This window comes from Henckelia pumila, chromosome 2, assembly GCF_033568475.1.
Source record: "Henckelia pumila isolate YLH828 chromosome 2, ASM3356847v2, whole genome shotgun sequence".
Taxonomy (NCBI): domain Eukaryota; kingdom Viridiplantae; phylum Streptophyta; class Magnoliopsida; order Lamiales; family Gesneriaceae; genus Henckelia; species Henckelia pumila.
The window spans coordinates 169,966,628-169,983,811 of record NC_133121.1 but is presented as its reverse complement, the minus strand read 5'-3'; the positions used below and the strand labels follow the sequence as shown (position 1 = coordinate 169,983,811).

General features: G+C 34.6%; 2 protein-coding genes, 1 long non-coding RNA gene and 1 pseudogene across 6 annotated transcripts; 2 read left to right on the top strand and 2 right to left on the bottom strand.

Annotated features, from left to right (window-relative positions):
* The first annotated feature begins 450 nt into the window (after window positions 1-450).
* On the top strand, window positions 451-2,155 carry LOC140884435 (epi-neemfruitin B 7-O-acetyltransferse L7AT-like). The gene has a single exon (XM_073291186.1). The coding sequence runs from the start codon at window positions 574-576 to the stop codon at window positions 1,909-1,911; it is 1,338 nt and encodes a 445-aa protein (XP_073147287.1). The 5' UTR covers window positions 451-573; the 3' UTR covers window positions 1,912-2,155.
* A 1,228-nt stretch (window positions 2,156-3,383) lies between these two features.
* On the bottom strand, window positions 3,384-7,512 carry LOC140880091 (protein LIKE COV 2-like). The gene is made up of 7 exons (XM_073284194.1): window positions 7,180-7,512; window positions 6,251-6,303; window positions 6,059-6,168; window positions 5,581-5,748; window positions 4,400-4,497; window positions 4,178-4,304; window positions 3,384-3,750 (listed from the first exon to the last, which is right to left on the bottom strand). The coding sequence occupies exons 1-7, from the start codon at window positions 7,321-7,323 to the stop codon at window positions 3,650-3,652; spliced, it is 801 nt and encodes a 266-aa protein (XP_073140295.1). The 5' UTR covers window positions 7,324-7,512; the 3' UTR covers window positions 3,384-3,649.
* Window positions 7,513-7,728: 216 nt separating this feature from the next.
* Window positions 7,729-10,278, top strand: LOC140884035 (uncharacterized). Of its 4 annotated transcripts, none has more exons than XR_012150513.1 (4): window positions 7,729-7,772; window positions 7,889-8,043; window positions 8,212-8,427; window positions 9,599-10,278. It is a non-coding gene; the product is annotated as an uncharacterized lncRNA (long non-coding RNA). The 4 variants fall into 4 exon arrangements; XR_012150512.1 differs by having other exon boundaries at window positions 7,750-7,780; XR_012150514.1 differs by lacking the exon at window positions 7,729-7,772 and adding an exon at window positions 9,066-9,458 and having other exon boundaries at window positions 7,787-8,043.
* Window positions 10,279-11,785: 1,507 nt separating this feature from the next.
* Window positions 11,786-14,508, bottom strand: LOC140878941 (UDP-glycosyltransferase 76B1-like; annotated as a pseudogene).
* Between the last annotated feature and the right edge of the window lie 2,676 nt (window positions 14,509-17,184).

The window sequence follows — 17,184 nt, the reverse complement described above, 5'->3', positions numbered from 1 at the left end:
TTATAATACACGATAATATGGAATCCTTACATCAACTACAAAAGATGACAAAAGGAGAGAAGTGTTTTTATTTATTTGGAAGATTCCAATACAGTGCACGAGTCAACGCTAATCGTAATGCACAATAAAATAGGTATGTTAGAACGGGCTTTGGCTATCCTACTCCGGGACATATACACTCCAGGAGGAAAACTTGATACGTGTCTATTATGTATTATTATAAATTATGCCTTCTTCTAACCATGGACGCAAAAGGAGAGCAGATATATTGTAGACGTGGATCGAGCCGATCCGTCTCACGGATATAGAATCAGATCGTCTTACAGGAGAGTACCAAACGATGTCAGTGATCAATATACAACGTAAAAATTAATATATATATATATATTTGACATATAAATATTACGTTTTTGATGAATTTGGTCAAATAAACTATCCTTTTGACGAAATTACCCGGCGAGAGTTGAGACATAAGTTGAATTTTATAGTTTCATTCGTTTCCTTTTCGTCTTAAACAAGAAACTCCAGAATGTATATATGATCCAAGTTTTTACGGATTAGAAACACAAAGCAATGGAAGTAGAAATAATTTCAAGAGAAAAAGTGAAGCCCTCTTCTCCCACACCACATCACCTCAAAATCTACAAGTTTTCCCTCTTAGATCAGATCATTCCCCCGACTTTCTTCCCCGCAGTCCTCTATTTTCTTCCTGAATCAGATTCGTATGCTTCCCAAAAAGTTCATATCCTTAAGGAATCCCTCTCTTTAAACTTGACTCGTTTTTATCCATTTGCCGGGATAATCAACGATGATCTTTCTGTTTGTTGCAACGACGAAGGGATTCCATTTTTTGAAGCCAAAGTGAGAGGGAATCTTCAAGATTTTCTAAGCCGACCTGATTTGCTTGCGATCACTAAGTTTCTCCCGATCGAGTTTAGTTTTGATACGGCGAAGCCGGGGGATCATGTTTCTGCGATCCAAATGAACTGTTTTGAATGTGGTGGAATGGCTATAAGTATAGTAGTTGCACATAATGTAGCCGATGGGATGACTGTCTCTGCTTTTTTTCGAGGTTGGGCTGCTGCTGCTCGTTCCACCGGTGAAGAAATATACCCGAAATTTATCGGACGGGATCTTTTTCCATCGGTAGATGCAATGGAAAAGGAATCAAAGCTGTTTTGTCATGATTTTTTCAAGTTTTTAAGGTTAGGAAAATATGTCACAAGGAGATATTTATTCGACGCCTCGGTTATAGCTAAACTTAAGGCAAGATCAGCAAGTTCCGATGCATCGACTATGGCTTACCCCACGAGCATTGAGGTCATCTCTGCTTTCATCTGGAAATGTTACATGAAAGTGTTTGCTGATAAATCTGATCTCGACAAGCCCTTCATACTCACGCATCCAGTGAACTTGAGAAGAAGGGCTGATCCGGCCCTGCCCGACGACAGTTTTGGCAACTTCTTATGGCTAACTGCAGCACAATGCATCAGCCCGGCCGATACAAGCCTGAAAGATTTGGCGAGTGAAGTGAGAAGGGCGATCAGGAATATCGACCACAGGTTTGTAAAAGTTCTCCAAAATAATGGATATTATGAGAATCTTGAAGAAACAAGAAAAGGGCTTCCGGAGGGAGCTAATTGCTTGGCTTTTAGCAGTTGGTGTAAGTTTGGTTTGTATGGAGTTGACTTTGGTTGGGGGAAGCCTATTTGGATATCAAGTTTTGTCAGTGGGAATTCAGAATCGATGTTGGCAAATAGCGTGACACTAATGGATACAAGATTTGGTGATGGGATTGAAGCATGGGTGATTCTTGATGAAAAACATGTGGTGGCATTCGAGGAGAATGAGGATCTGCAGAATTATGTCCTCATTAATCATAGTCCTTTGCAATTTGGTAAGAAGATATGAGGTGTAATTTGGAGTTTGGAATTTTTGAATTTGCTAAGACATTTTGTGTTTCCATAATTGGTTTGATCATGCATGTTTCGAGTTTGGATAAGAGGATTTGATAAGAAAAGAGATTTGAAGAAAGGGTTATTATTTTTTAAAGTTTTACTAAGATCATTTTGCTAACTATCCCTTATGATGGTTTATGATTACCCCAAAAGTCCAATAAGTTAAATCGTACGGGCCGATATCAGATAAAGATCAGGTTAATCATTTCGTTGCAGTTAGTTTCTTTTTAATGTCAAGTTTGATTGGCTGCAAAAGTTGACGTAAAGTTTGGATTGATGTATATAATTTAATTGAAGAGAGATTTATTTCAAGTATTGCATGCATTTAAAGTTCACCCCAATCACAGATAACAAAAAAAATCAAGTAAAAAATAAATAAGGTTTCGTTTGGACATGCACTTTAAAAACGTTTTTGGTGTTTTATAAGTGAAAAAAACTTAAAATATGTGTTTGAATAAAAGTTTTGTAAAATGTTTTTGAAAACTACTTTTTAGAAAGTGTTCTCAAAGTATAGTTTTTAAAAAATACTTGAAAGATGTTTTTAGATGTTTTTAGCATGGAACCATGGAAGACAAAGATGAACAACATGACTTTTGAAATGTTAAAATATTTTTATAGAATAGTTGTCCTAACACATATATATTCTTAAAACAACTTTAAAAACATTTCATAAAAAGTTTTTAAAAAACACTTTTATAAAAATATTTTATAAGTACATGTCCAAACGAAACCTAAATAATCAAATGTGCTCCATGGGCTAGGGACCTACGGTGGCTTGGAACAACATATTACATCACAGCATGCCTTTATACTCTGCTTTAGCATTCTCTGACGCTATTTATCACGTACGTACAAATTAGGAATATGATGCTTGAAAGATTATTGGAGACTTGGAATCTTCTTTCGAATTCAAGTAAATGTCCTTCACTATATGATCAATTGATATTCCTATTAAGTAGTCATAGATGTTGTGAGAGCAATTTATATCCTTATGATGGAGCCATAGGTGATATGATTGTATGATTCTTACGTCACATGAATCTCGTACTTTTGCCTAGATACTTTTTGATGATGATGATGAGCAATTTATATCCTTATAATGGAGTCATAGGTGATATGATTGTAAGATTCTTTCGTCATGATGATGATGATGCCACAATTATTGACAAAAGTGCATTGGTCTATACAGTGGAATATGGAAACTAAACTAAATCAACCAAACGCCCTTGATGTTCAAGATGTTATAATTGATCATTCCTTCAAATTCAATCTTGAAAAAATATAACAGAGTACCACTAGTATTATAAAATTATTGGATTCACATTTTCTTTAAGTTAAGGTACATCATGTTGTATTTTAAATTGAAAGAATAATAGAAAGAAAAATTTCAATCTCTTTACAAATACCGAACAAAAAACTAAGGAGTCGAGAGCAGACTTGCACATTTCATTATGTGACCGAACATACATGGTCTGGCTGTACTATAACTTACAAGATAAAATTTAAAAAAAAAAAAACTCTAAATCAAATAAAAGCAATAGTTTTAGAACAAACCACCCAAATGGTTAACCTGACTATCTAACTCGTCATCTGCTATTTGGATCGAGTACAAGTTTGAGGGCGATCATGCCCAGAATGAAGCTATATTTTTCCTCGGATTTGAATGTCTTCGCGCATCATGTTCCAACCAACTACATCATCCTTTCAAGGCGAATTCGATCATTTTGACGAGGGATTCTTTCCATAGGAGATATCACCTGAGGCATTGACATACCCACAGAAACAATAATCTCTGCCAAAAATGAGAGAGAAATAGTCGGTAAAAACCCCAAACTTACAACTGGAATACAACCTTTACCTGACACTAAATCAAAACAATAAAATTGGAATGGATATTATGTTCAGGTCGAGAAAATCATTATCCCCTATTCCACAAACACCAAACACCTCCCAATTAAGGCCCCAGGATTCTGAGTAATATAGTAGATAATAAATTGAAAGTAGCAGTATTTGCACACAGGGCCGTCCTATCCGAAGTGGCTTCAGCTAAAATTCTTAATTCAAAGAACGTTTACACGACTCATAAGAATAAAGATGCTAAATTCCTAGGAAAATCATCCTGTACTTTCCATGTAAAAGGCTTACATTAAAAAAGAATTGAGGCCAATCATCACATAAACAAAACTGCGGGTTACTCTCACGAATACTAGAATACACACCTATTCCTTCTCTGATAGACAGATTGGGCCTAATAATCTCCTCAGAGTTCACCAGAAAGATGTCACCAATGTATAAATGATTTGTCGGCACGTAAACGGAGCATAACTCTTCATCCCCATCATCTCTCTGCAACCAAATGAATCACAAGTCAATTCAATTGAACAGCCAAGAAAATGGAATCCAGCGAGATGAAAGCACTGCCAGGTGTAAATTGCATGCACCTGGAGAATCACTGATGAAGTGATAAAACCCAAAGCATATTCTCCAACCCGAGGATGACGGATTATGGCAACTTCCTTGAATGCAGTTGTGTTCTGATCTGACATCAGAAACATATGCTTTATAAACAAACAATACATCATTGCAAGAAGAACCAACCACACTTGTGGATCTTAAATGCTGCAAAAAAGTCGATACTGTATAAACTTTAATGCCTGAACTCTGAAGGTCAAGATCATATAGAAATTATTTTGATTGTTTGTCTAAAAAATTTAAGATTGTGTTACTTAAAATACTGTTTATCTAATACAAAATAATAACGGTAGTTGTTATGTCATACCAATATTATAAATTTTAACTTTTGAAGGTTCTTTTATCAATGATTATTATTTTTCTAAAATTTAATGCTGAGAGTTTTTAGAGAGATGCTTAAAATTGAATCGAGCTCGACTAAGCTAGCAGATCAACATGACTTGCACGTTTATGGTGATCTAGAATGCAATAACATAAAGACATTTTTAAATCTCGTCTCTGTAACTAATGTGTTCGTGAACATAAACAAAATTAACCAAGCTTAATTATGGACCAAACAAGTGCAAAAGCAGAGTTCTATCCCAATAATGTCTAAGAACTTCAATTGAGAAGCAAAAAGAAAAGACAACTACACAAAACTAGCTTTGGCAGGCAAGGAATTATCATGTATCGAACTTCAAGCTCCTACAGCTAGGCAAAATGAAATCTCACGTCTGTAAAAGTTCAACTACATGTGAAAAGCAAATGTCAGGAAGGGCAACAAAATCAAAGAATGACCCTCATAGCTAACAAAAATTAATACATTCTAGGTAGTGTGCACCTATTTAATATGTTTCCTAACTTGTAAGGTAACAGTTCAAGATTCTCTCCCATGGTGGATTTGCTATCAGGTATGTCACCGCAAATAACTCACATTATCAGTTTTCATTTTTCAAAACTAAGGCTGAAGTGGGAATAAATTGAAACAAACAAGGAATGAATAATAATAACTGAAATATATTAGTGTATATTACGAAAGCAAAATTACCAGAACTAAGTATCTTTGTTTTCCAAAGTATGTTTCTTATAAATAATGCCTTTGTGTGACCTCATTATATGTTATCAGCGACTAATATTTCACAAAAGTTAAAAAAAAACATAGAATGTATACCTGGAGATATAGCGGAGCTAATTTGCTTTGAAGCTGAATATAAATGTTTTACAAATGGCATTCGCTTTATAAACCATTCTCCAATCAAAAAAACGGTCGCACCCAACCACGATGAAGCAAATATACCCACAAAAAAAATAAAGATTATAGATGTGATGAAACCGAGGCCTGCAACAGACAAATTTTAAATAAAAACAATGAGACCAAAATAAATCAGTCTTACAAACAAATTTTCCTGTAAATTAAAATGTGAGCCCTGACTAAAAACACAGCACAGGTCAATAAGACCAATATGCCATCTAATGTTATGTCTACTGAAAGGACCTGAGTTGACCTTGGCTTAAATAAATGTTTGGTTTCAGTTATTTATAAATAAAAGAAAAACAAAAAAGCATTATTATATCCATAATTTTGAATCTATGAAGCAAAACTAAAAAAGAGAAATCTAGGATAGTAAGATCAGTATTTGATGGCTTACCAAATATTTCAATGCCAAGTCTTTCATAAATAGGACTGAAGAAACCATCAACAAACTGAATAAACCACCACGTGACAAAAAATGTAACCGCGACTGGAAAGAGAACGACACTGCAAGTTAAAATCAGCAGAAAAGCTAAGTACATGAAAAATGATAAGGACTGAGTTCTTAAAATTTAAATAATCCAAATACCATCCAGTCATAAACTTCTTCGAAACCCAACTCTGAAGAACAGCATAGCAAGCCTGATCAAGAACTTAAGTTAGAGCCACATAATGTGCTAATAAAATTATTGGTTGCAGTGAAACAAAGAAGGTTAAAACACAAAAAACGATTCCTGATAAAGGATCACTATTAGCATGAATCCGCGTTTGCGATCAATAAATGAGCCGTGAAGTGTTATCAAACAAATTACGCAGGATACGAGCATAACTAATTAACACATAACAAGGGACTTAGATGATAAAGAAATGTTATGTGCTATAAGCCTAGAACCATCAACTAAATGGAAACTAGTTTTCGCACATCTCCTAGGTTTGAATACCACCAGTGAATTAAAAACTAGGGCCTTGCACTCTTGTTTTCATCCTTGGGCTTACAGAAAAAGGTTTCTGTAATATTCCACATCATCACAGCAATTTATCTGGCTTGTTCCAGGGGAAACCATGTATTGTCCTCGGAATATTTGCATAGATTGAGACGGCTTATGATATTTTATCCTAAGATGCATCAAAGTCCACACCCTTGGTCAGAAACTAAAGGGAATTCATTTCATCCAAAGACGGCTTCTCTGAATTACTCTATGATAACAGTTAACGTATCGGCATTTTGTCATCACTTCAACTAATATCTAAGCATATGATGAAAACAAAGAAGATCCACCGACGCTACAACACGTGTTTATTCCCTAAATGTTTACTCAACTCAGCTAAGACATCCAATAACTTCGTCGACAATATAAAAAACGGTACGCCAAGAATTTATTTTCCCCAAATCCGAACAAGTAAAGCAACAAACACTCCAACCCATCTAACAAAATCTACAAATCTAATCACACCGAGCCAGAAAACTACAAAAAGAAGTTGACAGATATAAGCACAAGGCATGAAAAGTGTGCATACCTTGCGTGTGGAGGAATTGTTTGGCGAATGAGAAGGGGATTTGACGAGATCGTCTACGTCCTCGCTTTGACGCGTCGAATTCGTAGAGCTTGTCAATGCTACAGTTGACTCCTTCTTCCGACTGCTGCTGCTCTCTTCCGCCATCAATTTCCTTCACTCTCCCCAGCCAAAAAACCAAACCTCCGAGAATTTCGGGAGGAGGTTATCGCAGTAGAGATGGATTTTCGTTGATTTTGACGATCAATGGGAGTGGGAAATTCTTCGTAATCTTCACTCAGCCCTAGGAAAGTGACACTGTGTTTTGCTAAACTATTATCTTTTAGACAACTCAAACAATTTCACAGCCTTGTAATCCATCAAATTTATTTGTGAAATAATTAAATTTATTTGTGAAATATTTATATAAATTAAATGATAAAAACGTATCGAATTTTGGAAATTAAGTATAATAAATATTATTATTATTATTTAATTAATCAATATTAATTATTATTAGAATAATGAAACCGTCTCACGTGAAACGGGTCAACCTAATACAAAAAATTATCCCGTATGATTGACCCATATTCTAATCGGGCTCTCTCACACATCTGGTACGTAGGTAATCATCCCCCCAATTGATCTCTCAACTTTTCCTTGCATCCTAGGTTCTATCGCAGATTTTCGAAAATCAATAGGGAATCATGACAGTTATCATGCCCTAACTCAGGAATTGTTCATGGAAAAGACGTATGGATTCAACAAGAGCTTGTGTTCTGTTCCTCGGCAGTCGGTGTAATTTGGCCTGGCTCAGGATTTTTTCGCAGTTTGTCGGCACGGATTGAGAAACTGAAGATGGAAATCGATGGGTTCATATGTTTACAGGTAAGAAAAATGGGAGCATGTAATTAACTCGTGTTTTTTTTTCTTAGAAAGAATTGTGTTTTTCGGATTGTAAGTTGTTCTTCGAATCTATGTTACTCAAGAAACATTAGATTTGCGATGTGTTTTGATTGGTTTCGTTTTCTTTACCTCGAATCTATGTTGCTCCAGAAACATTAGTTTTGCGACCGCTTCTTCTGCTCCTCCCCTGGCGTTTCCAACTCCTTACTCGAGCAGCCAGAAACATCTACAGCCGCTAGAGAAGGGGCGGCCGTCGGCAGGGTTGTGGTTGACAAGTATTTTGTACCTCATTTTTCACCTTTCAAGTTAGATCTGGAGCAAGCATATTATGCAACAGCAGAGAGTGTTCGTGATCGGCTCATACAGGTATAATCAAATTGATTGATGCTTTGAAATTTGCTACTCATGAACACTAGGAACTTATATCGGCCGTAATGCAACTGCTTTATTTGTGGCACTTTTTATTCCTGGTGACCATTGGGAAAGAGATATGTAACTATTTGTTTTCTTGAGGATGTTTAAGAGTTGATTTTTTTCTGAATGAATATTTATTTTTGGACCTTTAAGTAGGAACGTAGGTGGTGACACTATTTTTGTAGTTACCTCAATCTTTAAGTTTAGTTATTTTGTGGGTGTGTCTGATGATGAGGGGCGGGCTTTATTAGGACCATTTGTTGGTTTCCTTAAGATAGTGCACATGTTACTATCACCATTAGATATGGAGATTTCCCCACTATGGCTCGCATTTAAATTTCACGATCCGATTGTTTAAAAATTGGAGAGACTGCTGGACTACAGCAGATACCCGCAAAATGGTACAGAGGATTACAAACTTCTTATTTGCTTCTTTACTAGATTCCTCAAGAACGTCACCTTTTGGAAATTTCTTTCTGTGATATTTAACAGCAGACCAATTTTATTGATCTCTTCATCAGAATAACCATGAAGGTGATCTCCTTTCACAATAATTCGATATGATTGCTTACGGTAACCCTTCTTTCCAGCATGTAATCCAATATTGTGGAGCAAACTAGCACATTCAAGGTACTCGAGATCTCTGTCATCCAATGCCACTGAAAATTCGGAATCAAGAGGCTCCTTCAATTTTCTCGAACCTTCAAACATCTCCCTTGAAATGCAAGCACAAACATTAGCTGCCTGAATCCTTTCCTTATTGTTAAACCTCGAAGAATCCTCCCACACGTGGATAACTTTGCACATATTGGAGGAATTATATCCGGTTTTCTTCTGGGTTTTGTGTTTTTAATCCGTCCCCAATTCAATTGGGTTAACCAGAGATATGTGCCTGTCGGATACCCTTCCACGAGTACCCCAAAATTCAAGATGTATCAGTGTGTACTTCTTTGCTTTCTTTAGTTCTTCTCATATATTGTAGGGTAAGCATTTGACTCTTCCAACCATGTCTTTCTAAGTAGACATTACATGAGCCATAAGTTTTCGATAGTGATAATCAAATCAATGTCACCCTTGGTGTAAATTGATCCTCAATAATGTATTTTTGATGCGATTCGAATAGGTTTACTGTTGGGCTGGTATTGCTTCTCTGAGGCGTGAACTTGAATGATCATTGCTCGTGGTGTCATTATCTTAGTTGTGTTCCTACTTCTAAGTGGAGCTGCCACAACCCCAATCTCCTGTCAGGTGAAGAATATGTTACATAATTTCTCATTCAATGCTCTGATATTGGAAACACGCTCTCTTAGTTTTTCTTGTTCACTGCTTGAACATGTATGGTTTTCCACGCGGAGCAAATGGGGAACCAGTATACTTTAATGTGTTCAAACAGTGGTAAAAACCAGACGTATTCTCTCACGAACCCAACCACGACTGAGATACAAGGTCTATGAACGCAGCTTCGTCGATGAAAGATTGCATTCTGCCGTCTCCAAGGCTCACAGACACCCCTATTTGCTGCAAGATCTCTTACAAAAATGATGCTCAGATTAATACTTACTTTTGTAAATCTACAGATAATTCGAGTCACTATACTAAATAGATAATATATGTTAAGAAGTACATTTTTGTTATTATTTTCATACGTAGATAAAGCACTTGCTTGGAGCATATACATAAATGAAATTTGAGAGCTTGTATAGTGCCAGTGTAACTTGATTGTGGCGATGACTTTTTATTTATTCATCTCCGAGAATTATGGGCTTGAAGGTGTGGAAACATTTTTGGGATAATGTCATTTAATAATTGTTTTGCCTCTTCCTTCCCCAATTATACTAATTATATTGTCCATAATTAATTTTTATCTGATTGAGGTAATTACTAATTATACTAAAATGGTTTAGGCACTTTCTTGGAGCATATACATAAATGACATTCGCATTATTTTTCCTGTAAGTTATACATTCTGAGCTTCATGAAGGAAATGTCGATATTTTTTGAATTAATTTTTGTTGCGTTACAAATCTCGGAGATTTTTATGTTTTTCTTCTAGTTTTAAGCTGGAAATGGCGGATACATGAGTTCTTTTGATGATTTATGCTTGTTTTTTGAATATTTGTTTTTACGGTCGTTCTCTCTGCTAAACAGATATTAAGAAACTAATATATGCTTATTTGACTCAAAAGTATCACTTTTTATATGAAAAATATTAATTTTTATTGCAAAAATATTATTTTTTATATCAAAGTATTACTTTGAAAAAATATAAGAATACCTTGACGATTTAATGACATTCTAATAATTTGTGATTTACTAAGAAAACACCAACTCCATACAACATTCTATTAATATTTATAATCTGAATGATTGAATATAAATAAAGTATTACTTTTTTTGTGAAAAATATTACGTTTTCAATCAAAAGTATTAGTTTTTCTGTCAAACATATTACTTCTAAATTATGCTAATTTGACATAAAAAGTATTAATTTTTTCTGTGAAAAATATTATTTATTTAATAAAAAATATTATTTTTATGATAAAATTTTTATTTTTAGAGTATACTAATTTGACATAAAAAAGTATTACATTTTTTGTCAAACGTATTAGTTTTTTTATTAAAGGTATTACCTCTAAAATATGCTAATTGAACATAAAAAATATTACTTTTCCTTTCAAAAGTGTTGGTTTTGCTGTGAAAAATATTAGTTTTTATCATAAAAGTATTAATTTTTATGTGAAAATTATTATTTCTAACTAAATTATGCATTTTTAACATAAAAAATAATACTTTTTATTTTAAAAGTATTACTTTTTAAGTCAATTATTAGTATTTCCGTTAAAAGTATTAATTACATCGTTTGCTAATTCTATATAAAAAATATTGTATTTTTATCAAGAATTTTTTTTTTTGTGTGCAAAGCATTAGTTTTATGGTAAACGTATTACCTCTAATGTATGCTAATTAGACATAAAAAGTATTAATTTTTTTGTCAAAAATATTACATTTTTTGTTAAAAGTATTTCTTCTGACGTATGTGTTTAATTGCTATGTCAAAAATATTACTCGTTATGATAAAATTACTACTTCTAGATTATGATAATTTGACATAAAAATATTAATTTTCCTATAAAAAAGTATTAGTTTTATTATAAAAGTATTAGTTTTTTTTATGTTCATTACAAAAAACGTATTGGTTTTGCAATGGAAACAAAAGACCAGTAGCTTTCTTGAAATCTTGGAAAGGCCTAAAATTACTCAAAATTGAATAAAAAAGAATTCAAGAAACAATTTTTTAAGCACCAAAAGATTTAAATGAAGAGATGTGATCAAAATTCAGTTAAAGCATTTAGAGATTGGCTTGAAAAACCATCTATTTTAAAGGAAACTTCTATTTTCTCCTTCAAACACAAAGTTCTTTCTCTTATTTTTTGCCCTTCTCCACCAACCATTATCTTTCTAATCGCTGATACAATCTCCTCTCTTTAGAACCTGTTTTCCAACTTGACCCCGAGTTTCCAGACATCGTTGATGTATCGGGAAATTCACCGTCTGATCTCCGAAAAAAGACGAGCAAATCATCGGAACACCTTCACAAATACTCTCAAGAACAGAGTTCCATCCGCTGTGAGTCCAAAATCCACCAACAGCAGGATGAGACAACACTTCTTGCTGAGGTGCCCATTTAACAATATATCCCCTTTTACTAGTAATCTCCAAGAATTCATTCGGAAACGATTCAAGCCATTCCGAGCCTTGAACTAATCCAGGCCTGACCACCCACAAGAAGGGCTGCATACTATTGGATAGACCCCAAGCCACTTCTCTTACATGATATTCATCCATTGCTGCAAGACTCCCGAAGCTAGCATAAAGAACATAATCTGGCTTTTGGGTATCCAGCCAGGAAATAGCACTTTCTATCCTGTGTCAACAAACTGCTTGAGGCTGCCGAAAAGAATTTGTGAAACGGCCCAATTAAAAAAATGGGAATGCCAAAAAGCTCCTGAAGACTAGCGACATTTGGCTCTTCAAGATCTGGGAAGGTGTTGAAAATTAGGCCTGATGCTGTCTTAGTTCCTTCTACCATATTGCGTAAGATTTTCAATGCAATTGGATCCTCGCTTCTCGAATCTGATCAAGAAAGGGCCAATCTTTTTCTCAGACAATTTTCATAGTTACAAATAAGCCCAACAAATTAAAACATACCAATTGAAGATTTTTGCTAAAATAAATTGGTTAGTTGCAAATATAATAATATGACAATAAGATCTGACAAAACTACATACTTATCATGGCAACATGCAGTGACAAATAAACAACTCAAGCATACATTTAGAGGTACATAGAGGTAAGCGGTTCTCGATATTGCTTCACTTATCCAATGAGCATGCCCATACCTCAAAGAATTCAACAAAAGTAAACCATGATTATATACTCTGTTCGTAAATTTTATCCAAGTGTTTCATATAAGCTTTCTGCCCGGAAAAGAAAACAGCACAACTTTTTTGACAACAACATTTTCAACCAAGGGCTAAGACATTGTAATGTTTCATTTTTCTTTTAAATAAACGTACATTACCACGCATCACATTGAAATTTTTAAGAGCATATACATTATTAAAGCTTCTTGGGGCAGCCAACAAGGAAGCAGAATCAATTAGGCTCCTCTTTCTCATCTTCTATACAATTCTTTCTAATCAATGCGGGTTTAATGATCCCACAAAAGTGACATACAGAGCATTTCAAATTAGAAAACATGCACTGTCGATCTATGAAGCCAAAATTTAAATGCTCACCAGAAATAAAACAAAGGATTTCCCTTGTGATTTCATATGGTTTCGTGATTCCTACAGATGATAAATGTATAATGTGAAAACTTTTATTCATATCACATATCTTCGATTTTGAAATTTTAAAAAGAGAGAGATTTTTACCTTCACCGATAAATCTATCTTCTTGGCGAGCTTATTTTGGCATTCGTTCATAATCTTCAGTGTTAGCAACGATCTTCTTGGTGAATGAATGCGATTCGAGATGAAATTAGGGCACTTTTTAGTCCACAAATTGGGGGCAAATGAGAATCCTGGCCAGAAATAGAGGCGAAATTGGGGCAGACATTTTTTGGTTCACAAATTGCGAGCAAATGAGAATCATGGGCCAGAAAAAAAACGCGGGTTGTACAAACGGGCGGGTTAGTTTCAATCCAAATTAGGATTCATTGCATGAAATATGATCCGTGCAATAGTTTCATACAAGTATTTACCTTTTTATTATTAATCAGATAAAAGTATCGTAATTATTATATCATTATAGATATTATATTATTATATATGAAGGACAAACTTATTATATGTTGGAAATAATACAAATTGAGGAAATTTTAAAGCTAGTTGAACCAATTTGTAATAAGTTGCAATTATCATTTGAGAAGCTCTATCATCATTCTAATGTTCGAAAATTCGTTAAGTAAACACGCATGCATAATTAGGGGATTTAATTATTTAAAAATAAAGAAAATGGGTTAAATGATTATATGTACTATTATGTGATATATGTGACTTATTTGCATGTTTTAAATTTTAATATAACATTTAACCTGGTATTGTGAAATTTATGAATTTTTTTTGATAAAAGTTATTTTGCAATCGTGTAGATGGGACCGTGGACGAACGAGATAAAACATTCATGACTAAGATTTTTAAGAGTCTAAAATAATTATTTTAGGAATTATTTTAAAGAAAATTATGGGTTATATATATATATTTAAAAGCCCATTTTTCACATAATTAGGCTATTTTATGGACTTTTAAGATACTTTCAAAAGCTCATACTTATATATTACAAAAATTAATATTTTTAATCTGATATAATGGTGGGATTTAATGTTTTAAACCTGGATTAATTATTTAATTAAGTCCAACCCATAATACCAACAAATATATGTCAATTTTTAGCCCCAAACCCTTATTTCCTCACGTTAATCTCTTCCAAGCCACCTCCCATCTGATCAGCAGCCTCCATCAACACCATCACACACACTTTCACGTAGACTTTGAAGAAAGTTTGAAGATTTGAAGTCCCGTTCGTCCCGGATAACGATTTACGCGACGATAACGTAGTTTCGAGCGTATATTACATAAAGGCATGTCTCGAATCCATTCTTGGCCACCATTTAGATCATATTACAATATTTTTTAAGATGAATGATTAGATTATGCATGTGTATGTGGTTTAGAACAAGGAATACATGAGTTTTAAAGCATGCTCTTCACGTTTTCATGGTTGCATATGGTTCTTCATGTTTTTTTTTTTTTTTCTGATCATGGCCGTCGAAGGGTGTGAGACCTCGGTTCTAAACAACTAATCTCGGACTAAACAACAATTAAGCATACAAGATCCAAGACTAAAAGCAACGCAATAATTTTTTTTTTTTAAAGGGGGGGTGCGCTAGGTCTACTAAAAACAGCAGACCGTGCGCCCCCAACCAAACAACCCACTGTTTTGCTCAACAGGGGTTGCACTCGGTCTGCTAAAAACAGCAGATCGAGCGTGGCCAATAAAACAAACCTTCTGGTTTGCTCAAGGGGGGGCGCTCGGTCTACTAAAAATAGCAGACCGTTCGCACCCTGCTCCAGAACAAAAAACCAGAAAACCAACTAGAATTTCAGCAAACTCGATTCCAACACAATCCAATCATAATCATGCATTACAAACGCAGTTCTTTCAACTAATACATGAAGTTCTAGAGTTTAACAACTGCTCAAAGTATAGAACATGCAACAACAACATTCAACCAGAAAGCTCGCATAATCAATACAATGTAACAACGAAGTTCGATATCTAAACATGTTCCAACATCACTAGGTAGACATGCTGACACGACTTCAAAACCGAGTCTCACTTCTATTCCTTGATCCCGAAGCTAACCATGCCTCTTCTGACTTGGTCCTGCCCCACCTGTTGCCAAGTACACATACAAAACAAAGCAATAGCTGAATAAACCGGTGAGAATGGTATTCCCAGTAAAAACAACATGACAAGTAATACATGAAATATCTCAACAACATGCTTTCAAGACAACATAATCAAATCAAGATAATGATATGCATGTCTTTAAATCGGGATATCAATTCTGATAAACGGGGGATTGCTGCTATACTTTTGGGATCCCGAGGATGAGATCACGTAACGACTCACCGACTCTCCCAATCGAGATGGTGCCACGTATCCCACTCCCCTAGACTTTGGTGCAACTATAAGGAGTATGCTGACACTAGGTGAACCTCTACACCCAGGCCACTCACAGTATAGCCCCCAAAACGTCTAAACAAAAAGTGTTGTTCTGCCCGCTGAAATCAAAGTTGGCTCAAGATGAATTGATAGTTATGTTTTTATTGCATTTGTTAGTGTCATTTTGTTTTTGTTTTGCATTAGTTTACGTGTTTTATTTATTCATTTTGTTCGTATTTCATTTTCTATGTTTGCATGATTTGTTCTCCGGTTTTTTATGGTTAGGTCGTATATTAAGGCGGACTAGGACGGAACTTTGGAGTCGTGGAAATGTTGGAAATTTGTGAAGAACTTTTGGCCGCTCGATCTGCAAGATGTTACCGATCGAGTGGAGCATGTTTTGCGAAGACAGTAGCTTGGAATTTTTACCGATCGAGCGGCGCGCGTGTTTTGAAACCAGTAGCTTTGAATATTTTGGCTCGCTCGATCTGCAGGATGTTACCGATCGAGCGATCGTAGCTGTTTGGGAAGGATTTTTATATTTTTGGAAACTTTGTTATTTTGGACTCTAGGCTTTATTAGGCTTTTAATTCCATTTTAGAGACATAATTATCAGATTTGGAGACTCTCTCAAGGTGGCTAGGTTTTGTTCTTTCAATTTTCTCTCTAGTTTTCTTCTCTTCTTTGAATTTTTCTTGTGTTTTGATGAATCGTTGTAGCTAAACCTTTATACTTGGTTGAGGGAGACAAAACCTTGATATAATTTATTCATGTGATTCGATTTTCAGTGTTTAATTCTTGTTAAGTATCAATATTTGATTTGGTCTATTTCATGTTTGTATGCGAGATTTTAGGATTGGCCATCTTAGGATTTTGTTTTGCAAACTATAGCTAAATTATAATTCAAATCCGTAATTGTTTGAATCAACTAATTTGCGAAGCACCTACGTTAGATATTTTCTGCTGTTGAATTTATTGAATCGTAGGGTCAAGTATTGACTAGGCTAAATACAACCGCTGGTTTTTGTGTTGTCTAGGTTCGTCAGTTTTACTAGTTTGAATGATATCGTAAATTTAAATCTAGATCGCTGGAATCCGGGTTAATTTATTGGTAAGGGTTAATCTAGAACGCTGGTTTCTAATTAACTAAAATTAAGGTGAAACAGGAATTAGATTTCCAATGATGAATATTTGATAGGATTAATTATTTTTAGGGAATCGATGTTTGAATGAATAAATATCAAGGGTGTAGTCAACCGATACCAAGTCTCGTCTCTTATTGATTTTTCCATTTGAATTTTCATTCTTGCATGCTAGTGATCTTATTTATTTTAATTGCTTAAAATTTTCAGTAGTTAATCCAAATCTCAAAAACCCTTTTTATTTATTTCCAGTATTTTATGAACACAATTAAATTTACCTTTACTCATGGGAACGATCCCTACTCACACTACTACATTTTTAGTGATTATCTAA

Coding starts and splice junctions, on each gene's coding strand:
- LOC140880091 (XM_073284194.1), bottom strand. CDS start 7,323: ATGGCGGAAGAGAGCAGCAGCAGTCGGAAGAAGGAGTCAACTGTAGCA. Junction 4,305..4,399: donor CTTCATCAGTGATTCTCCAG/GTGCATGCAATT, acceptor ATTTGGTTGCAG/AGAGATGATGGGGATGAAGA. Junction 3,751..4,177: donor GTCTATCAGAGAAGGAATAG/GTGTGTATTCTA, acceptor CATTTTTGGCAG/AGATTATTGTTTCTGTGGGT.
- LOC140884435 (XM_073291186.1), top strand. CDS start 574: ATGGAAGTAGAAATAATTTCAAGAGAAAAAGTGAAGCCCTCTTCTCCC.